General features: G+C 49.9%; 7 protein-coding genes across 7 annotated transcripts; 5 read left to right on the plus strand and 2 right to left on the minus strand.

The window, feature by feature from the left end:
- Window positions 1-2,724: 2,724 nt before the first annotated feature.
- On the minus strand, window positions 2,725-3,477 carry T069G_06447 (alginate lyase domain-containing protein; the record flags this gene model as incomplete). Its single annotated transcript, XM_056173657.1, has 1 exon — window positions 2,725-3,477. The coding sequence occupies one exon, from the start codon at window positions 3,475-3,477 to the stop codon at window positions 2,725-2,727; it is 753 nt and encodes a 250-aa protein (XP_056027236.1).
- Window positions 3,478-7,784: 4,307 nt separating this feature from the next.
- Window positions 7,785-8,771, plus strand: T069G_06448 (ras family domain-containing protein; the record flags this gene model as incomplete). Its single annotated transcript, XM_056173658.1, has 5 exons — window positions 7,785-7,834; window positions 7,920-7,970; window positions 8,125-8,174; window positions 8,237-8,326; window positions 8,389-8,771. The coding sequence occupies 5 exons, from the start codon at window positions 7,785-7,787 to the stop codon at window positions 8,769-8,771; spliced, it is 624 nt and encodes a 207-aa protein (XP_056027237.1).
- Window positions 8,772-9,998: 1,227 nt separating this feature from the next.
- On the plus strand, window positions 9,999-10,578 carry T069G_06449 (uncharacterized protein; the record flags this gene model as incomplete). Its single annotated transcript, XM_056173659.1, has 2 exons — window positions 9,999-10,500; window positions 10,565-10,578. 2 exons carry the CDS (start codon window positions 9,999-10,001, stop codon window positions 10,576-10,578), a joined length of 516 nt encoding a protein of 171 aa, XP_056027238.1.
- A 528-nt stretch (window positions 10,579-11,106) lies between these two features.
- On the plus strand, window positions 11,107-13,974 carry T069G_06450 (fibronectin type III-like domain-containing protein; the record flags this gene model as incomplete). Its single annotated transcript, XM_056173660.1, has 4 exons — window positions 11,107-12,462; window positions 12,523-12,622; window positions 12,668-13,080; window positions 13,144-13,974. The coding sequence occupies 4 exons, from the start codon at window positions 11,107-11,109 to the stop codon at window positions 13,972-13,974; spliced, it is 2,700 nt and encodes an 899-aa protein (XP_056027239.1).
- Window positions 13,975-14,130: 156 nt separating this feature from the next.
- Window positions 14,131-15,239, minus strand: T069G_06451 (pyridoxal-phosphate dependent enzyme domain-containing protein; the record flags this gene model as incomplete). The annotated part of the gene is made up of 2 exons (XM_056173661.1): window positions 14,131-14,983; window positions 15,055-15,239. The coding sequence occupies 2 exons, from the start codon at window positions 15,237-15,239 to the stop codon at window positions 14,131-14,133; spliced, it is 1,038 nt and encodes a 345-aa protein (XP_056027240.1).
- Window positions 15,240-17,456: 2,217 nt separating this feature from the next.
- Window positions 17,457-19,347, plus strand: T069G_06452 (major facilitator superfamily domain-containing protein; the record flags this gene model as incomplete). Its single annotated transcript, XM_056173662.1, has 2 exons — window positions 17,457-18,971; window positions 19,036-19,347. 2 exons carry the CDS (start codon window positions 17,457-17,459, stop codon window positions 19,345-19,347), a joined length of 1,827 nt encoding a protein of 608 aa, XP_056027241.1.
- Window positions 19,348-20,683: 1,336 nt separating this feature from the next.
- On the plus strand, window positions 20,684-22,126 carry T069G_06453 (uncharacterized protein; the record flags this gene model as incomplete). The annotated part of the gene is made up of 1 exon (XM_056173663.1): window positions 20,684-22,126. The coding sequence occupies one exon, from the start codon at window positions 20,684-20,686 to the stop codon at window positions 22,124-22,126; it is 1,443 nt and encodes a 480-aa protein (XP_056027242.1).
- Between the last annotated feature and the right edge of the window lie 325 nt (window positions 22,127-22,451).

Genomic DNA, 22,451 nt, shown 5'->3' on the forward strand with positions numbered 1-22,451 from the left:
TGTGATCGAGAAGTTGTCGTATGCGGTTGAGGCTGAAAGACTGGCGGTGATGAAGAATTTCTCTTGGCTTCAACGAGGGAGCCACCGAGGCTTTATATAAACACAACATTCCATAGAAGCATTAGTTGTTTGTCTGTATGGAGAGTACTTCGGAACTCCGTGGGATGTTGTTTTAGAGCCAATTGGCCTTGCGATGTTCCGTATACGAGGTACACGACCCCCCGTTCAAGGGAATACTCCGAACCCAGCTCCAGAGCAGGTCCAGGCATTTTCCATGCTAGTGAGCTCCTCCTCGCCCCTGCGCTAGACCATCCAGAACGTCGGCTTCCGCGGCGGGTTGCGCAGCTTGAGTCTCTTGTTGATGAGTTTCTGTGTGTCTGACCCCATGCTAGTTGTAACGTTAATGAAAGGCTTACATCCATCGAACTGCCTCTTTCGTCAACCAAGGCGAAACCCTGCCGTAGAAGGAATGACATGCTCGAGATGTTTCGCGTTAGAACTCTCTCAGGAGACTTGCAAATCGTATGAGATAATCAGCTTATGGGGTACTCTGCAGTCATGGATCGCAACTGGTGGGCAGATAATATTAAACCGCGATGAATAAGCATAACTTCTAGCCTGCACAAGGCAGCTGAACAGGCAACTCAAGCTCGGCGTCTATCAAAGGAAGGTCAAAGTAACCAGGATTGCCTCTTGCTTTCGTCTGATCCACAAGAGACTGACTAAACTCAAGAGTTGACGGCAATTGTCTGCATAATCTGACCGTCTGACCCTCAAGATACAGGGGGGCATTAGCATTTCCAAAAAGCTTAGCCAAAGAAAATGCCCGCCCTTTCTTTTCCAACGTTACGTTTAGTAGGAGGGCTGCGAATCAATGCCCAAATCGCCAAGTTTGGGGCACGTTTTCCGTCCCGACTGTGCCCGGTCCATCTGATGTGCGGCACGATTTGTTCGCAGGGTGGTGCAGATCTACATCCCCCCTGAGAGGCCCAATCAAAGCCAGCTGGCGGTCCAAAAACCAACCCTCTCATTTCAAGGCCGTATCAGATTGTGTGGAGAAGCTGAGCTGCAGGAATTTGTCTTGGCTAGATGCAGTCTAGCAAAATGGCTAGGGGAGCCCTGGATCAGAACACGGCCTACACCGATTGACTCCAGCTAGGCACAGAATCTCGCACTCTGCCTCGGCGATTCCACCAATGGCACTATGCATAAACGCAGAACCAAAACAAGAATTTAGACTTATCAATGACTCTGTTGAGTTGGTTTCGCGATGGCGCAGGGATTTTGACATGTGGCCCTGGCCTGAACTCGGCACAGTAGCCGGTGGAGAAAACGTGCACTATGTATCATTGTCAGTCGTGTTATGGCTCATGCTCATGCAACGACGTCGATTCATATTGACAGAAATAGCTATACTTACTCTCCTTAGTATATGATTTATACAGACATTTCTATCTTTGCCGCCTGTGGCCATCATATCACCAAGGCGAGGCCCTATCTATCATCCGTTTTGAGAGATCATTTGGACGAGAAGGATTCTAAAGGTGCGCCAAAATGGACAGCGCTGCATATGGACTATCCAGAGATGGAAAGAGACAACAGGATACGAGCTTGCGAGCCTAGGCAAAATATCAGGAGCTCCATCTCGCACAGCATATTGCCTGCCCCCCCCCCCCCACTAGATGATATCACAACCATATTCCCATATTAGGAACCGATGAGCTCGTGTGTTCTCAATATGGACATGTACGCAAGGAGACTGGCTCCCCGGCTCACACATGGCAAACGTATCATCTAACACGGGCTGATTTCGTCGGCAAATATTGAGACTCAAGCTTCTTTTTAGCTCTCCCCCATATAGAGCAACGTTAACTGCATAGTGCACTTCTCCAGGTTCTACTAGTCCAATTAGCGGCCGCTTTTCTTGGACCCCCAACTTGAACCGCATTCTTGGTGCATCGTAGTTGGCAAATGTTACAGCAATCGAAGTCTACAATGCCGAGGAGAAAAGAAGGTAGATCAATCATCAATTCCGTTGTATTCCAAGTTTACAGGAATAGAGTAATTGAACTAGATAATAGCTTCGATTGGAGGACGCATTGATGCTATTCCCACGGAAATCCAATATCCACCAATTATACATGTCCAGGTCAAATGATGAGGAAGGTCTCGAAAGCCGAGGCGGCGGCGAAAGCCGTAAATCCACCAGTAGCTTCTTGGCCGATCTTCTTTATTTCCCAAAACAACTGCCGTTATCTGTAATGAATCCTTTTTAAGAGTCAGCTCCCTGTTTTGCACGGCCCAAAGCAGTATAGGCAATCGTTTACATACGCCCATTACCACCCTATTTTCCCTCGGGCGACACACACCCTCCAAGATGGAGCGCGATCGATGATACGGCTGGGCTGATGAGATACTATGAATCATCAATAACCTGCATTAGGTAGTCTTATTGGTATGGTGCTTTGCAGCATCTTACACTAGGGGGTCATGGTTATAGCAAGGAAGTTACCCGGCTTATAAGGTTCGATCCGAGAACTAGTAATCTTGGCATAATCATCAAATGAATGACCGTATATATATACGACAACTACTTTAGCTCTCATCCAATGTTACATTGAATCCTCTGCCACCTCAGTATCACTAATCCCCTGCCTCTCGCGCCATACAGCAGTCCTGCATCTATTCCAAATATTTCCTTGTTATGACTCTCGCTGCGTTCTTTTAGGAGTGTACGACGGCAATGGACTGGATGTGCACCTCAGAAGTAACGGCCGTCTTGCCCTGGTTGTAGTTGCCACTCTTGAAGTAGCAGTTGGGAGAATCCCAATCATAGGTGCTGAGGGTCGTCTTCTTTCCATTGATGGAGATGCTCAGAACATTCTTAGAATACGACATCACATAAGTGAAGTACGTTCCCACAGGCACGTTACCAAGCTTCGTGACAATCTGGTTGTCATCGGGACTCTCCTTGACACCAACGACAATATCACCTTTGGTGCTGTAGTACATCTCTGCAAGCGGCTTGCTGGCTGCGGACGCAAAGACTTGGCCAATGGCAGTGCCGTGAGAGCCGTCGTCTGCCTTGACGACCTTCATGCTCACGGTAAGCGTGTTGGTTCCTGTAGGGGCCCAATCCGTGTTTTTGCCACTCTTGGGATCGACCTCGCGCAGCTCAGTACGACAGTGTTCGCTACCAGAGGTGGTGGCACAGCCGGTGATGTCTGGATTGCCAGGCGCCGTCAGGATGAGCTCGCCATTGGACTTGTCTGTGAAGAATGTGGGGCCGGTATAGCCACTGCAGCCCTGGAGGTCTTTGCTCTTGATAGTGTCGACACTGCCATCACTGCCAGTTGGTAGCTGAAGGCTCCAGACGCTGAGGTCAAAGTTGCCTCCAGGAGCACAGCTGGGGTTCAAGGCTAGGACAGCCGTGACAGGTAGGAGAGAAAGGAAGCTGATGATGGACTTGGGAGCCATTGTAGAGGATGTTTCGGTGATATTCTTTTGGCAGGGAGTTGTATGTGAGAATCTCTGTGCGAGGCTTGTTTTGTTGAGGCTGATTACTTCCTTTTTTTAAGATTCCGTCGTCTCTCTTATATACTTCATCACCAGAGACTTTCTATACTCCGTGTTTTACTTCTTGCTGCCAAGATACTCCTTCTCTATAATCAGTTGAGTATCAGTTGAGAATCCTATCCTTCAAAGTCTATGCTTTTTTTCCACCAATTACTTTTATTCCTGGTGATTCAATGGAATATTCCGCATCTGTCAACCCGAAACGCTTCCTGCTTCATGAAGGAAACATTATGGAACACACATGCTCATCGGCTCTCATCGCCAAGACTATCGTCAATCCCTTCCACAAGCAGCCCCAAGTACCCTAGCTCAGTGCGGAAAGCCGACTGACAAATTCCGCATCCAAGCATGCACTCTAGGTCATGTCAAGCTTTTTTCCCCGCAATGTGATTGAGCCGGACCTCCTGTCAGATCGATGTGACTTACACATTTGCCGTGACGGTTAAATTGGTCATTGGTGGGATTTCTTGAATATATCTCCATGAACGCTCTGCGCACCGGCTACGGCAGATGTGCCATGCAGAAGAAATAGCGAACTTGCATTTCCCCAGACCCAATGCTAGCCACTAACAGACGATCGCTACGGCTTGATCCAACATTGCCTTTTTAGGTAATACCATCTTCAAGTTCGGGGGCTCAGAGGAGCCCAGCCGGAATACGCGCGGGGGAAATGAAGCGAAGGGCTCCTGTTCACTTCATCGCCTTTCACACACATTCAGCCAGTTTTCTGATCCAATGCCAATTCCACCAAGGCCATTGAGGTTGGTGCTACTGATTTAACATCATCTTACTTTGTCACTCTTATAGTATCTTGATCTCGTTCACAATCTTCCTCCGTAGTCGGTTTCGACTTCAAAGAGCAGCGAATCAAGGACTGGTGGCCAGTCTAGGAAACATCGAGCGTCCTTTCCGTAGTGAGTTGTCTTTATGCTTGCCTCTTTTCATATCATTCCTTGAGAACCAGCGGAATCCTGATATTAGGTGGTCCAACAGAACATTAAGATGCTTCACCCAATCCTCACACCCAACAGTCGAAACGTCTTGACCTTCATATCTAATGGCACACAGGTCGTTTCTTCAAATGATGACTTTGTGCATAATGAATAAAGTTTGCACCTTTCGACTCCGAGTATCGCCGTCTTCCAATACACACTGAGAAATTAGAGACAAAAAGTCACTGAGGACTCCGTCACCGCATGTGAAAGAGGGTTCCGTGGTAATATCTTGATGATCAAGTTCAATATAGAAACTTGACTCATAGATTATGTTAATATATCTAGGGGTCCATTTCCGTATGGATGTACAGACTTTGTTCTCTCCCAAATTCTTCCCCCCCCCCCCCCCCCCTTTCTTTTCGAAATAAGCCGCTTTAAAACCAACAAAACACCCTTCGAGTTCATTCGCGAATATGCTGCCAAAAGAGATAATGCTGGGTAATTACGCAGAAATATTTCTAAACTCTATCATGCCGTACCAGTCTTGCAATTTCATGCGTAACATTTTCTGGGCGTTGGATCATGGTTGATAGGGGGGTAGCCAACACAGCGTGTCTTGTCATTCTTCCGGGTATGTAGATGCCGATAATACGCCATTATCAGGAAAGACTTGAATTGCATAGATATCAGGTGCAAGATCGTCAATCAATGGATTGATGAGTTGTTCGAAGGCACGATCATCCAATCCAAGCTTCTCATCCACAGAGACTGAAACGTGTCATCGCTAGATCCAGTCGTCAACATGCCGGATGCCTAGAACTTCACCGCTAACGGTAAATAATCTTTAACCAAGATGCATTAGATTGATTTTGGGAATGGCTGGCGGACATACACTGCACACGTATGCTATAATGCGAGAGAGCTAATTGAGCCCTCAGAAAGGGGACAAGATACTGCTAAAGAAGTTGAATGCGGCGAAGAAGTAACGCATGGTTTGAACCAAGTAATTGAAGATCAAGGCCATGACCATTGCCTCTATTGTAAAAATAGACCGATAATGAATCGATTGAATGCAACAATGTGATGGTCAAGTACATACATATCTAGGTACTTGCAAGTGTGTGGTTGGGGCGACTCCAACAGTTGCGTGCATGCATTCTCAGGAGTTCATATCATGGCACCCAATTTTATTTAAATTTGTTTATTCACTTACATATTTCATTTAATCTTGTCCAATTCATTTTGTTGGTGTTTTTCTTTGTGGCGGCAGATTATTGACGGTTTTTGCAAAGAGTTGCAACCTCCTGATGATCAGTTGCCCTACCCTGCATTCTGAAAGCACGATGGTGGCTGGTGCAGTCTTGGGGCTGAACTCTGGGCGACACCGCTAGTAATGTTTCCAGGTTGTGGTAGTATTCAGTGCACTTGCGCTTTGGATCATCACGTCCCTGCATTTAGCGATGAAGTTTTTGATGTCGCTAAGGGTAAGCGAAATACGGCCGTCGCTATTAAGCATGAGTGCGTAGCTTCAAACAAGGGGGCACCCAGTCTTGTGCTTTTATATCTGTGCTTTGGTGCTTAAACGATGACCTCGGTTACACTCGAGTTTTATACTTTGCAAAGCAGGGAGTTATTTTGCATCAAGTTGTATGAAATTGCTCGGTAATGAGGCTTCTAGTACATTTCCATGGTCTGTGTCCTCCCGTGTGTGTTTGAGAAAATGAAAGCAGGGAGCGTCAAGACGTCAATGCTTAGGTAGGTATCTACTATGTATCTCAGCCGTACATGATAGACATCAATCAAATCTATGTGATCAAGTTACAGTTACATAAGGCGAGAAGGGGTACGGAGTTAGGATATACTCGTTACCAGGTACTGGACCCCTAATGCTCCTTGCGGAGCAACATGAAGCAAGAGAGCGTGTGAGAAAGTGGCCCTGAAATAATGGAATTGCAGCTTGTCGTATTGAGCCTAGCGCGCATGACCCCGCTGACTAAGGACATGTCAAGGGCACGTGCGTGATAACTTTGATGTGATGGAATTGATGCTTGCGGATATCGAAGACGATGATAAGCATGAGAGCCCTGCATACCTAGTAATATGTTGAGTTGCAAATGTGTTAGTAGTATTTGTACTCTCGCTGCTGTATCTACTCAGACAACTCAACTGATTGCAAATGATATGGACGCCACACTATCTGCCTCGGGGATGCATTAGACATACTTCGGCTGTCAGGTAACCTTGAATCATGACTAAGCAGCCATCCATGCTGCTCATTTGATTAAGGGCTGGCTGGGCTGGCTGGGCTCATCTCAAGTACCTACTCCTACGCGACGCCGTATCAAACCCGCCAGCTTCACACGGTATCTCCAGGTACTCACTCAACTGCACTGGACCATCCAGTCTGTAAAAAGACGGAGTGCAGTTACGCCGCTGCTGCTCGGCGCTTATGCCAGGCCAGCGGTCTATTGAACCTTATTCGTGGCAGTGCGGGTTTGAGGCTGATGGTGACTGGCTGCCCCTCATTACGCGGACAGAGTGTAGCCGCCGACTAAGAAGTTTAGGTTGATGGATTGATGGAATCCAGCCGCTGTGCCTGAACTCTGTCAGCGTGGCAGCGCTGTTGGGACATATAATATGGAGTAATGGCGGGCGGAGTGAAGGTGTAAATGTTCAAATGTTGAATGTCAATGTAAGCCACCTTTCTTGTTGGCTGTGCGTCTCCAGTGGTAAGAATGAAAGCAGATGGAGATCAATTCTTCTGAGTATTGACCCTTGTCTGGCACTGTAAAGAGAGATTAACAGCAGCCAGAGCGGGAAAAAACAGAGACTAAGAGGCACCGCTAAGCCCACTCAAGGCATAGCCGCCCGTTATTTTACTAGAGTCGATTGCCCTTCTGCAGAAAAAACCGGGCTTCTATAAACAGATTCAACCCAGGTGGATTTTTTACCCACTCAGGTCCCACGCCGCTCTCATTTGCACCCAATAATCCGGAGCTGCTTGCTTGCATGACTTGTAACTTTGTGCCTCGTCTCTCGTTCTCCTGCTGCTGCTCCTGATTCCGCTTTTGCATCTGCTCTGCCTCTTGCCTCTGCCTCTGCCTCATTGTCTCCAGCGTCAGCCCTCGATACCCAAAAGGCAGCGCCACTCCCTCGACGCGTCACCTCGAATCTACGCGATACTCGCCGTCAGCACGAAAGCGACTGTATTTCTACCTGCGCAATCGACCGATTCAGCGTCCCATCCTCGACCCATCTTCAGCATCCCTCACAATGCCTCTCTGCGGCGGATCCAAGACTGTGCAGCGCAAGCTGGTTCTTCTGTGCGTCGACGAGCCCGGCAATTTCGTCGCCTATCCATCGGCGAAATCTCAATGAATGCTAATCGCCTTGTTTGCGAATTTATAGGGGCGATGGTGCCAGCGGAAAGACGTCGCTGCTCAACGTCTTCACAAGAGGGTTTGTCGCCCACTCGCGCCCAACTTTGCTTTTGCCCTTGCCTCCGCCTCCGCCCTCTCCCTCATCAACCACATCCGCATCCGCCTCCGCCTTGCCATCAATCGAATCTATAATGCCATTCAAATTCTAACATTTTTTCTTTCTCTCACGATAGTTACTTCCCGACCGTCTACGAACCCACCGTCTTCGAAAACTACGTTCACGGTACGCTGCGACTCCTCATTTTCTTTTCGCCCATGACAAGCACTAACCACCATTTGCCGCAGACATCTTCGTTGACAACGTCCACATCGAGCTCTCACTCTGGGATACGGCTGGACAGGAGGAATTCGACCGTCTACGATCTCTCTCTTACGGTATTACAGACAGACACCCCCGCATTCATCCCACTGCGTATGCTGACGTTGCATACATCCAGATGACACCGATTTGATCGTGCTCTGCTACTCGGTCGATAGCAAAGACTCGCTAGAAAACGTCGAATCCAAATGGGTCGGTGAGATTGCCGACAACTGCCCCGGCGTCAAGCTGGTCCTGGTCGCCCTGAAGTGCGATCTGCGCCAGCAAGAGGAGGAAGAACCCGAAGAAGGCGCAGCAGCCGACGGCAACCCTCCGCGCGAGAAGCCCCCCACCATTTCCTACGACGAGGGCCTCGAAGTCGCCAAGCGAATAGGCGCATCCCGATACCTCGAGTGCTCGGCCATGAAGAACCGCGGAGTCAACGAGGCCTTCACAGAGGCCGCCCGTGTGGCGCTGAGCGTCAAGAAGGAGAGGGAAGACAACAAATGCACAATCATGTAAAGATGATGTGGCTTTTTACCCCGTTCATGTCGGGGTTCTCTTCTTGATACCCCCCCGATGTGCCTTGCAGACCGGCTGCAATGAAGCCGCGCAAAAGCAAGAGGCAACTTTCCATGCAACGACGCATTCTTTTTTTTTTTTTGTCATTTGAATCTGCTTCTGTCCCAATTTGTTTGTTTGTTGGTTTTCCCCCAAAGCTACATCAATCTACCATGGACCTTCACCGTACATATTCGACTGCGGAATGACCGATTTGCGGTTTCTATTTTTGTTGTAATTTTTTCCTGGAATGGAGTGCAGGAGCTGAGATTGGCGGGAAAAATGTTCGATACACAGCGCGCTCATGTAGCGTATTTCCGACGCAGTCTAGATTTGTCGTCACAATTTCTCTTTTCTTTTTTTTTACTACCATCTTCTTGATTTCTATTGTTTTCTTTACAGCTCTATACACTAAAGAAGGGGGCTCTGCTTGTGTCTTAGACCAGGATCGACTGAATGCTAACGTTTCGTTTGTCTAACTGGTGTGTGACGTCTTGGCTTCAGCGGCAAGTCGTCGACATGTTTCGGCTGATAACGTGAATGAAGTACAATGCACCAAGTGACAGGTTGGGCGTAGTACGATGAGCATCGGAGCAAGATGGTCGCTATTATTAGGAGCATCTCGATGGCCTTTTCAGCTATGCGCACTGATTGCAACCAGCAAGCTTGGTCGTCTGCTCATCAGGCCTTCATCGCATAAGGCATGATGACATCTAGTCCCAAGGCCGATGCGCCAACGCACGCAAGGCACGTAGCTAACTGTCTGCATAAATTGCTTCTTTCATCACCTCTGCACCTGTATCGTCATGCTCAGGGCTTGATTGGTTCTCGTCCAAGGCAAGCATTTGTTTGTTGCGGCTAGCTACACCAAGATTTGACGTCACAGCGGCGATCGTGCGATCATCGCTCTAGGGATCAAAGCAGGTTTGCCCCAAGATGGCCGGACGAGCACAACAACATCATCATCGGCGTGGACAAGAAAGATGATGGAGGGGGGCCAAGAAAAAAAATAAAAAGACCCTGAAGATACGACCCTTTTCATTTTCTCTTTCTGAGTTATTCATTACACAAACACTTACACTTGCACAACGCTTTATATATCGCATCTATTTGCCACCCCTTGGACACCACTCACTCCAAGGATCTACAATACATTAGTAGTACATACCATACATTACCACAACCAAAATGCCCTTCTTCAGCCGCAGTGAGCCATCGCCAGAGCCCGTCTACCAGCCGGAGCCCGTGGCCGAGCCTCCCAGCCGCAAGCACAGCCTGTTCCATCGCAACCGCGATGTCTCTCCCACCTCGTCCCACCGCACCGGCTCCGTGGCCAGCTCCAACAACGGCGGCCCGGGCTACAACGCCGCCGGCAGCAACTCGGGCGGCGGCCTCTTCCGGCACAGCACCGACAGCTCGGCGGGCAGCAGGCGTCGAGGCCTGTTCCACCGTGACGGCGGCGGCATGCAGTCCCTGGACCCGAGCATCTTGCAGGCCAGGGAGCATGTGATGCACGCTGAGGCAGCTGAGGTGGAGGCTGATCGAGCGCTGGGAGAGGCGAGGATGAGAGTGAGGGCTGCGAAGGACCATGTTTGGAGATTGGAGGAGGAGGCTAAGGAGGAGGCGAGGAGGGCCAAGATTAAGCAGGAGCAGGCTCGTGAGGTGTCTAAGAGAGGACAGGGACTTGGACGTAAGTTTTGAATCATGATACGGTACCTGATTGTGTTACATTTGCTGACTATGTGGTGTTACAGGTCACGGCTTGTAAGAAGTGACGATTACTGGTCAATACTAATGAGCAATACCCGATACCTTTGGTGGTTGTAAGATTGATGTTAGCACGGAGCACTGTGTTAGGTGTACGATATGAGTGCGGAGCTTGATTTCAATATTTCTCTCCTTACGTTTGGAATTCCTCTTGGAAAAAAAATTGTACTACTACTGTAATTTATACGAGAATTTATATTCTTCAACACGCTTAATTTACTTTGTTTTATTGAACTGCATCTATATTTATGCTGAGTTGATGGTGATGAATTACAGTCAATACTCAGCTATCAAGTACATGCTTAGCACAGGCGCCTTATCGTATCAGCTTGGCAGATCAGTGGGCACTGTGACGCAATGTGCACTGATTTGATTGCCTTACCATCAGGCATTGATTGATCTTGATCTGATGCCTATTTCTCACCTCTTCCAATCCCCTCTAACTACACTAGATTGATCGCCTCTAGAGTGCAGATAGATCCATGGCCATTCCCGCAGCTGCGCCATTCCATCTGCTTCTTCTTCTCTAATGGCGCCAGCCCGAGATCCCGCCAAGGAGGGTCTCTTGCGAGAGCATGAAAGCTCCCGACGCACCTCAACCGAATCTGATGATGACTTGGACCTGGACGAGCTGACCAAGGATGGCGATGCCATCACTTCATCCTCAAGGGACTCATCGCGATTGACAGACTCCAAGCAGCGCATCCCCGGCCGCCTGTCATGGATGTTGCCTCGACGCATGCGCAAGAGCCGGTGCTGCATCGCCGTCCTTGTTGTTGTGGCCATCATCATCATGCTGCTCGCTGCTGGCGGCGCCTTCGGATACAAGAAGCTCAAGATTAGACCGCTCGATGGAAAATCTCCGCCGTGGTATCCCACTCCAAGGGGCGGTTCCGTGCATCAATGGGCTGATAGCTACAAAAAGGCCGCTGAGATGGTGGCCAACATGACCCTGGCGGAGAAAGTTAACATAACCACTGGAACCGGATGGAGCATGGGGCTTGCGGTTGGAAATACGGCACCGGCGGTTCATGTGGGATTTCCTGCATTGGCTCTCCAGGATGGGCCGCTGGGCATTCGTTTTTCGGACAATATCACGGCTTTCCCGGCTGGAGTGACCGTTGGAGCGACGTGGAATAGGAAGCTCATGTATGAGCGAGGCAAAGCCCACGCACTTGAAGCTCGTGGCAAGGGCATCAACGTCCTCCTCGGACCCGTTGTTGGCCCATTGGGTAGAATGCCTGCTGGCGGGCGAAACTGGGAGGGCTTCGGGGCCGATCCATATCTCTCGGGTGTCGCGGGCTACGAGACCATCAAGGGCATTCAGGACCAGGGCGTCATGGCTACCATCAAGCATTTCATTGCCAACGAGCAGGAGCATTTCCGCCAAGCCTGGGAATGGGTGCTGCCAAACGCTCTCTCGTCCAACATTGACGACCGCACCATGCACGAGGTGTATGCCTGGCCGTTTGGCGATGCTGTCAAGGCCGGAGTTGCCAGCGTCATGTGTTCCTACAACATGGTCAATAACTCATACGCCTGCGGAAACTCTAAGCTACTTAATGGTATTCTTAAAGATGAACTAGGATTCCAGGGCTTCGTCATGTCCGACTGGCTGGCACAGCGATCCGGCGTTGGGAGTGCCCTGGCTGGCCTCGATATGAGCATGCCAGGAGATGGCCTGCGTTGGCAGGACGGCAACTCCCTATGGGGCCCTAACCTCTCCCGCGCTGTCTTGAACGGCTCATTACCCCTCGAAAGACTCAACGACATGGTTATTCGCATTGTTGCCTCATGGTATCAGCTCGGTCAGGATGACGAGAAGCTGTTTGACAGGAAAGGGCCCAACTTTTCTTCATGGACTAATGACAAAATGGGTGTTACGGCACCTGCCAGTTCTTCGCCTCAGGACAAGGTCGAGGTTAACAAATTCGTCAACGTGCAGGCTAATCACTCCATACTGGCTCGTCAGGTCGCCGCGGAGGGCACCGTTTTGCTCATGAACGACGGTGTCCTTCCTCTCGGTCTTGATGGTCGCTTGAGTGGTGATGACTCAACCCAAAGCAAGAGAGACGGCCAAGTACGGATAGGCATCTTTGGAGAAGATGCTGGACCGGGCAAGGGGCCCAATTATTGTGAGGATCAGGCGTGCAATGACGGTACCCTAGGCTCCGGCTGGGGAAGCGGCGCTGTCGTGTTTCCGTACTTGGTCTCTCCAATCGAAGCTCTCCGAAAAAAGTTTAACAAGGAAAAGGTCAAGCTTACCGAGCATCTGAAGAATGATAAGCCGGCAAAGGACGTTATCCAGAACCAGGACATATGCTTGGTGTTTATCAACTCTGACTCTGGAGAAGGATATCGCACGTGGGATAGCGTTCATGCTGATCGCCCTGACCTCAAGGCGCAAAAGGGTGGTGAAGTACTCGTCACCGAGGTCGCAAAAAACTGCGGCGGCGGTTCAGGTACGACAATTGTCATCATTCACGCTGTCGGGCCCGTGACGGTAGACCCTTGGGTCGATCTTCCCACCATCAAAGCACTCGTTGCTGCTAATTTGCCTGGACAGGAGAGTGGAAATGCCATTGCAAGCATCATCTTTGGAGAGGAAAATCCAAGCGGCAAACTGCCGTACACCATTGGCAAGTCCCTCGGTGATTACGGACAAGGCGGTCAAGTCATGTATCTGCCAAATGGAGTCGTCCCGCAACAAGATTTCAGCGAGGGCCTCTTCATTGACTACAGGCACTTTGACAAGTATAACATCGAGCCTCGATACGAGTTTGGATTTGGGCTCTCATACACAACTTTCGAATACAAAAACCTCAAGATTACGGAGACCAAGCCAAGATCGCCTCTACCTGATGAGCGTCCGGCAGCTCCAGAGGTTGAGCCCCCGAAATTTGATACTACTATCCCGAAAGCTGAAGAGGCATTGTTTCCATCGAGTATTCGCAAGCTCAAGAATTACATATATCCGTACATCGATTCTGTGGGTGACATTAAGAAAGGCAAGTATCCGTACCCTGAAGGCTACGACGTACAACAGCCCCTATCTGGTGCCGGCGGTGGCGAAGGTGGCAACCCGTCCCTATGGGAATCTCACGTAACTATATCAGTGGAATTGACCAACACGGGCAAGGTTGGAGGTAAAGCTGTGCCCCAACTATACCTCTCATACCCAGCCTCAGATACGGTTGAATTCCCAGTTAGAGTTCTTCGCGGGTTTGACAAGGTCCTTATCGAAAAGGGGGAAACGAAGACGGTGGTGTTTAACGTGACGAGAAGAGACTTGAGCTACTGGGATGTAGAAAGGCAGAATTGGGTCATTCCAGACGGAGAGTTTACATTTGCTGTTGGGGAGAGCTCGAGAGATTTGAAAGTTACGGGGACATGGTGATATTTCATTGGACGAGATATAAAAATGCGGCGATGTTACTGGAGTGCTCACTGGATGAAGCACTATAGATGGCTATCAAACTCTTTGGATATTTCATTCTTTACACAAACAAGGAGAAACTAAGAAACAAGAGATATAAGACGTACAAAAGCTTTGTTAAATAGACGAATATGCGTTCAAAGCCATCTGTCCTCCAAGATGAGCGTACAAAACATTCCCACTCGCAATCTCGCCATTCTTGATGAGCGCCATCATGCCCGCCAAACTCTTCCCCTCATAGACCGGGTCCGTAATGAAAGCCTCAGTGCTCGCTCCAAACTTGATGGCCTCAATCGTCGTCTCATCCGGAATGCCGTATATCTTGGCGTTGAACCTGTCGTCCAATATAATATCCGCCTCAGTCACATCGTCTTCCGAGAGGCCAATCTTGGCAGCAGTGAATTTGGCAATGCGCAACACCTGGTCAAACGTCTCCTTGGGCTTCCCCGAAGCATCAATCCCAATAACCTTACGCTTGGCCGAACCAAGCTTCACCTGCGCAAGCTTAAAGCCAGCCACAATGCCCGCCATAGTCGACCCCGTCACAGCACAAACAACAATCGTATCGAAAAACACGCCCATCTCCTTCTCCTGCGCCTCCACCTCCAGCGCCCACCTTGCAAACCCAAGCCCTCCAAGCGGATGATCCGACGCTCCCGCAGGGATATAGTACGGCTTCTTACCGGCGCTCTCGAGCTCCGCCTTGAGATTCGCCAGCGTGGGCTTGTGCTCGATGCCAAAGAGCGACGGGTCGAGCCTCACGTCGCCGCCCATGAGACGGGACAGCTGGATGTTGCCGACTTTCTCATAGCCTGGGTCGTGCCAGTCCACCCAGTGCTCTTGGACGGTGGCGGCGGCGAGGCCGAGTTTTGCTGCGACGGCGGTGACGGCGCGGGTGTGATTGGATTGGACGCCGCCGATGGAGACGAGGGTGTCACTTCCTTGGGAGAGAGCCTCGGCGGCGAGATACCTGTGTATTGTTAGCAAGATGATGGGAGAAGATGGGGTGGATGAAAGGGGGGAGGGAGATGGATGGTTTACTCTAGCTTGCGGACTTTGTTGCCTCCATAGGCGAGGCCGGAGTTGCAGTCTTCGCGTTTGGCGTAGACGTTGACTTTGCCGCCGAGAGCAGCGGATATGCGAGGGAGTTGCTGGATGGGGGAGGGCCCGAAGAGGAATGATTCACGGGGGATGCTGGCGAATGGCTCTGGGAGAGTGAGGGCCATGGTGATGATACTGGTTGGTAGATGGGTTTAAGTGTGAAGATTCTCTGGTGTAAGTCAGTAGATGTGATGATGATGGTAAGGATGATGAGGATGATGTTGTATTCGATGAAAGTGATGATGGCTCGATATATACCATTGAGACTTGGCAATCTACAATTCCATATCCTCGGTTATCTCTCTCTCAAATCACCGATCTCGGATAATGAGGTTTATCAGCATCCATGATATATCTTGTATCCATCTCGCGCTAATGTGAGACAGAAGATGCGGAGTAAAAATAGTATTAAAATAGCCAGCCACCCACAATGCAACCTCATGCTAATCGCCGCCCCCGCGCCCATGATTGGCACGCCTGGATCTTCTAGAAAGCTTGTAAATCTCCTTGAAGGCGGGTCTGCCTATCGTTTATTTGGCGATTTGGGCTGACTTTCGGGCATATTCTGGGGATAGTGGATGTGATGTGTGTTTGGAGGGCGCGGGAGGTTGTCGAGAGGGCGTGGGCGGATAGTGGCGGCTTGGGGGGGTTTTGGGGGACGATGGGATGATGTGAGGGCGGGATGGATGAGGGAGGTGATGCGGGATCGGGGATGTTTGATGATGGGATGATGTTGATGGTTTTGGGCTTGTGTTGATGTTGATGGTGATGATGATGGAAGGGGATGCTATTGGTGGATGATGTGAGGATATGGGGTATGCGTATATGCAGAGCAAGGCTAGGATTGACAGGTATTATATCGTTAGACTATGTATTAATTAGGATACAAATTATTACACATAATGTATCAATATAAGTAATGGGTAAGAATTGAGAGCTTTTATGCGTTGATCCAAGTCTTCAATCCGCTACTCCTATCCTCTCAATGTGGTGGGCTCTAGATAACTGCACTGCAGAGGGGCTATGATGCAATGTGACCATCTGTTATGTTACCCGACCTCATGAGATATTCAATGAATATTTTAATAATATGTAAACAAGTAATTTGATAACTCACTTTAACAAGTCTATCAAAAGTATATGCAGAGGGCGTTGTCGAATCGTCCGCGGTGTGCTTACACGAGGCCCTCTCCTTCGACACCGGGAAAACGCTGGCCTTATCACACTCAGATATCCATATTATTATCTATATATTAAAATCTTCAGATCGAAATACTCCGCTATCGAGCCCAGAAAATTAAGTAATGATAGCTGTCTTAATGCAGGTACTTAGATGACTCCATACATAGAGCAACTCTTATTGATAGGTGAATTAGTGCACCAACGTCAAGTCATCCACATCAATAACACAACTCGATATTCTAATAGGATTAATGCGGTAAATGGGTCATTTAAAGAAGAAGAATTAACTACCGAGTCGTCGCCACTTATCTGCATGTTTGTGACGCATTGTCTTAGACAGCTTCTAGGGACCATCGAAATCCTACATTTCCACCATATCATCTTCAGCATCACGCCATTCTTATGCAACATCTCAAGCTCCCTTGAATACTAACACTGTCCGAGACATTCTCTCAACAAATCTGGTACTAATCCTGCTCTCTTCAACAATTAAACTCGTCTCAGCTTTGTCGGCTATTTTGGCTTCAGCCACTCACAGTGCCAGGTCGAGACTCCATCTTACACCGTCCAAAACAGCTGCAGAACCGACCCGCTATTCGGTCCGTGCCGCTCACCAAAAGGCGAAGCTCTCCAGCTTCACGCATGAGTGGGAGTGTTCAATGATGATAAAGTTAGACCAATCTCGCTTCAGTTGATTAAAATATGACATATTTACTAAAGGAGAGTAAAATAGGCTGATTGATGGCTATATCCAAGTCTCGTATCTGTACATCCCGGAGCACCGTTATCGCCCTTTATCTCACCACCTTTCGAGGTCCCCACCTCAAAAAGCTTTCCATCGTTCCCAGCCCTGACGTCTTCCATTCTACATCCTCCGAATCCTTCCTCCACAGCGCCACAATCTGCCTTCAATCCACTCGCATCGTGCTGAAGACGTTGACACAGCATGATCTTGTGGCGGCAGATTGGCGCGCAGGTTCTGGCTCACACGCCCGCCGTCTGAACCACCCACAAGCAAACGAACTGTCGGATCGGACCATCACGCGCAAAAGACGAGTAGTAGACGAGCTACAGAAAGCTGTTGAAGATCTCACGCCTCGGAACCAAGAACAAAGAAACACAATAGAAGAGGCGTTCCGAGATTGTCCGCCGGCGGCATCATGACGCGCCCTGCAAACGCTCGACCCGGACCGGGCGTCACGACTCGGTCAAGATCGTCCAGGTCCTCCGGCTCGTTCCACGCCGGCGCTCCCATTCCCATCATCGCATCCATGAGACGGCCCTCGATCCCGCGATACCAAACATTCCCGACGCCTCCTCCCAAACCGCCCTCCGATGCTTCCAGCGACCGCTTCGCCACGGCCGTCGAGTCCGACTCGTCGTCCACCTCGTCCTCCCGCGATCACGATGAGACGCCTCTGCCCGTGCGCCAGCTCCTCCTCCTGGCCTTTCTCTCACTGGCAGAGCAGACGGCGCTCAACTCGATAGGGCCATATCTGCCACAGATGGTGACGTCCATGCCGGGCATACCCAAGGAAGAGAGCGGTCTGTATGTCGGTCTGCTGGCCAGCGTCTTTGCCCTGGCGCAGCTCTCCACAAACTTCGTCTGGGGCTACATGTCGGATGTCGTGGGCCGAAAGCCGGTGCTGCTGGCCGGGACCTTTTCGCTCATGTGCTGCTTTTGCGCTTTTGGCTTCTGCAAGCAGTACTGGCAAATGATTTTGGTTCACGCCGCCATGGGTCTGCTCAATGGCAATGCGGCCTGCGTGCCAACTGTTCTGGGCGAAGTAACAGATCGATCCAACCAGAGCAAGGCGTTTACATATCTTCCCGTTATTTATTCTCTGGGAGGACTTACGGGCCCTGCGCTGGGAGGAATACTAGTCGGGCGCATGGGCAAAGAATTTCCTTACCTTGGGCCCAACGTGCTGAGCGCCGCTGTTCTTGCGGCAGCCGTCATTGTGGTGGGCATCTGGTTTGAGGAAACGCTGGAAGATGTCGACGATGATCCGTGGAAACCAACATGGGCTACCCGGCTCTCCAATCGCATTTCAAACATCTTTAGTCGAACTCCGCGACGAGAATCGTGGAGCTCGAGGTGGCCTCGTCCTCAAGCCGCCTCTCAAACCCAGCCCTTGTTATCCCCAAGCTCTGAAGAGGCTGCCTCTGATGACAATGACGGCAGTCCCGATGATGACGAGGCACTTGAGATATCAAAGCCGGCGAACGGCAATCACAAGGAACACAAGCCATGGCGCGAGCTTCTCAATCGCACTACAATGACCCTCCTGGTTACGTATCTAATATTCCAATTGGCCAACATTAGTTTCAACAGCTTGTATCCCATTTTCGCAGCCTCTCCGTCTCCAGCGGGCCGAGATCTTGACCCCGGCAAAATTGGCGTCAGCTTGAGTTTCGCAGGTCTGATTACTATTCTCTTTCAAGCGTTTCTGTTCCAGCCACTCAAGAGCCGGTTCGGAAACTTGGGCACATATCGCTTCGCCCTCTTTGGCCTAGCAGTCAGCATGATTGCTATGCCGTGGGTTGGCAATGTTGATGATAAGCCCCTATTCGGCCTGGGAACTGGAACCATGTGGCTGTATATCGAGCTTGGCGTTGTACTGATTTTGAAGACCATCTGTGCTGTGGGCGGACTTTCGTGTGTGATGCTATTGGTAAGTCAAATTAAATTGCAAGATGCGACATCTTTCGCCTTTAAATCTAACAGGTGTCATCCAGATAACCAACTCGGCGCCTTCCCACAATAGTCTGGGAACCCTGAACGGAGTAGCCCAGACATTATCGGCTCTAGGCCGCAGCATTGGTCCTTTTGCTTCGGGTAGTTTGTTTACGTTGTCCATGGGTATTCAGCCCAAAGGCGAGGTTTTTGCGTGGAGTTTATTTGGGGGCCTGGCTCTTTTGGGATGCATTGGGTCAATCTTTATTCGAGGCGATGGGCTTGAGAGCGACGACTGGTATAACGGGGAGGATGAGGAGGGCGAAAGGGGTGAGGATGACGGGCATGCTGACATTGAACAACAACGGGAATAAGCGCTGATTTGGATATATACTATTGGAAAGCTGTAATTAAAGATACCAGGGAGACAGGATAAATATCATAATAAATATAGTGCTGTGAAGATTTAATTGCACTTGAGAAGAGGAAAATGGTAACCCGATATGTACTAGAAATTCCTGGAGGGTAGTATGTTCCCTAATCGTTGTTAAACCATGTCGTATATGCGATTGAAAGTGTCTTTCAAAGCATAAGCTTGTATAGGCCGTTCGTGACAACGGATCGGATGTCGGATAGGCTCAACTTATACTACTTCCACCAGCAGGGGTTCCAAGCCGAAACCGACAACCGGCAGCGCTTTCACAACTGTCATAACGACACATCTTTTAAATCACTTTAACAGCACTTTAACAGTACTCCCATTAGACGGAGGCCAGAATCTCCTCCGTGCCAATCAACTGCCGGACCCGGGGAACGCCAAAATGACCGTAAAAATCGAAGCACTGAGACGTGATTCGCCGCCCTGCTCGGGACATCGGCAGCCAAGGCACATAGGCATACTCCGCAAAATCTGCTCATAGATCCAACGACAAGGCATCAATCGAACGGGCTCTAGGCCACGGTAGGCAATTTTCCCTAGGAACGGCCCCTTTAGCTTATTTTTCTCGCCTTTTGAGTGACGGAGTGAGATTTTAGGGCCAGCGGTAAGGGGAGGGTGATGTGATGGGGGAAGTGGATGTCTTTTTTGACGTTTGGGCGTTATGCCGATGGTCCGACGGGGCAAGAGTTTGCGGCAATAGGAGAGAGGATAGAGGAACAGATGAACAGAGGAAGTCTTTTGTAAGAGCTGATTCGCGGATAATTCTTGTCAAGTAATAAAGAGTAATATGATTAGAGCTAGTGAGATGTCAGAAGTTTTGTACGTATTGCCCTTTTTTGGTCGAGTTGAGTCAAGGGATATGCCAAGAGACCGACGAGCCGAGTCAAAGACTGGAATGTTACTCAAAGGTTAATAGGGCAAGCATGTCGGACTTAATAACAATGTATTACGCAGTTTGCTGATTGGACGAATCTATTTGAATAATCATCTTGTGTTGTTTCGTATCCTTGACAGTATACACATTATGGAGTTGAGCAAGTTTGTGATGAACATGCAGTGATGCTGCAGCCCTGAGATCGGCGTCCCCATGTGTATGTTGACGGACAGGATGTAACAAAATAATATTCCGTGTGTAACAATATATAAGCATCGCAGCTCTTACGTCCGTGGCCTGTCCCTTCGTTCCTCGATACAAGGCCAGAAAATCAACTTGCTGGCAACACCAACAGACAGCAGGCTCACAAGTTGAGGACAAAGAAATGAAAAGCAAAATGCTGTCCCCTAGAACACTCGCACTACTTGCCTTGGGCTTTGGAGCTAGATTCGCTTCAGCATGGGACCAAGCTCCCGCCCTCGCCGGCAAAGGCGCACCCATCTCCGACTCAGACCGCCTCTACACCGGCGACCAGTCATCCAACACCATCACCGTCATCAAGCCGACTACAGGCGAGGTGCTGGGCACCATCAGCTTGGGAGACAGCCGACTAACAAACGACTTGAACCCACAGTACGTCAAGGCCGTAAACTCTCACGGTCTCGGCTTCTCTCCCAATGGCAAACTTATTGTGTCTCTGGCCATTACGAGCAATACCGTGACAGTATTCAGCACCGAGGATAATTCGGTTGTCTCGCAAACGTCTGTGGACCGCAGCTCCCATGAGGCCTTCTTCGAGAGGGACAACCGACACGTCTGGGTCGGCACGCGAGGCGTTGACCGTATCGACATCGTCGACGGGCTCAAGGGCGGCGTAGTCGGCTATGTCGAATCCTATGGAGGTCCGAGTAAGGTCGTCTTCAGCCCGGATGGGAAGACGGCGTATGCGAACCATGTGCGATCCCCCTCGCTGTCCGTCATCGACGTAGCCAAGCGCAAAGTCATCGCCAACATCACGGGATTAGGCGACGTCTTTTCGTCCGACATGATGATCTCGCCAGATGGACAACGGCTCTGGACAGCGCACAAGATGGTGGGCAAGGTGTCCATCATTGACCTCGTCAAGCGTAAAGTCGTTGGCGTCCTGGAAACGGGGGACGAGACCAACCACCCCAACTTTGCCGTCATCAACGGCACCATGCACGCGTTCGTCACCGTGGCATCGCTCAACGAGACGAGAATGTATTCGCAGCCGCGGTCCGACAAGATGCCCGTCTACTTGGGCGCCATCCAGGCCAGCGGTGTCGAGCCTCACGGCCTGTGGCCCAGCGCGGACAACACGCACTTGTATGTCGTCAACGAGCACTCGGATACGGTCGACTTTATCGATTTGACCGTCTCCCCCCCAAAGATTGTCAAGACTATCAATGTCGCCCAGGAGGGCCAGTCCATCATCTACGTGTCAGGCGCAGTGTCTTCCGCCAGCAACGGCACGCAGAACCTGGGCAAGCAGGGCCTTTTCAACAAGCCGGCACTGAACAAGATCCTGACGGAATCTCAGCCCCAGGCATCTGGAAAGGTGTCACCTTCGTGTCTCGTTACGGTGAGGCCGGAGATTGGACTGGACATGTTCCAGGTGATTGGGCGGAATCTCGCGTTCAACACGACTTACACCGTTTCGGCAACGGTTGGGGACAAGATGATTCCGCTGGTGGATTTCAATGCGACGGCGCCGATGGGAGATGGATGCGGGACTGCGCCGCAGGTGTTGGCGTTTTTCAAGTTTATCGGCGTCTATGATATGGATGATTTGGTGATGACATCTAAATCAGATGCTTAGATGATGAGTTAATAGCCGGTGATGGATGATTGAGTGACAAGTGACGAGAGAGTTTTGCATTACCAGTGTATTAATTTGAGCTGTAGATAGTAATGATTCGGATCTATGTTTCTTAGGTGTACATGTATATCGATAATAGATATCTTATGTCTATTATAACAATATTGATGTTGAGATGACGGTTCTTGAACTCAATACGAGGATGACTTATGTCAGAAGTTGGTCTAGCAGAGGAGAGTGAAGAGAAATAAAAAAAAAAAAAAGGCTTAAAATAACAAACAGCTTGTCTTTTAAAAATCTGGGCCTATACTAACATATATGGGTG

This window comes from Trichoderma breve, chromosome 4, assembly GCF_028502605.1.
Source record: "Trichoderma breve strain T069 chromosome 4, whole genome shotgun sequence".
NCBI classification, from domain to species: Eukaryota; Fungi; Ascomycota; class Sordariomycetes; order Hypocreales; family Hypocreaceae; genus Trichoderma; species Trichoderma breve.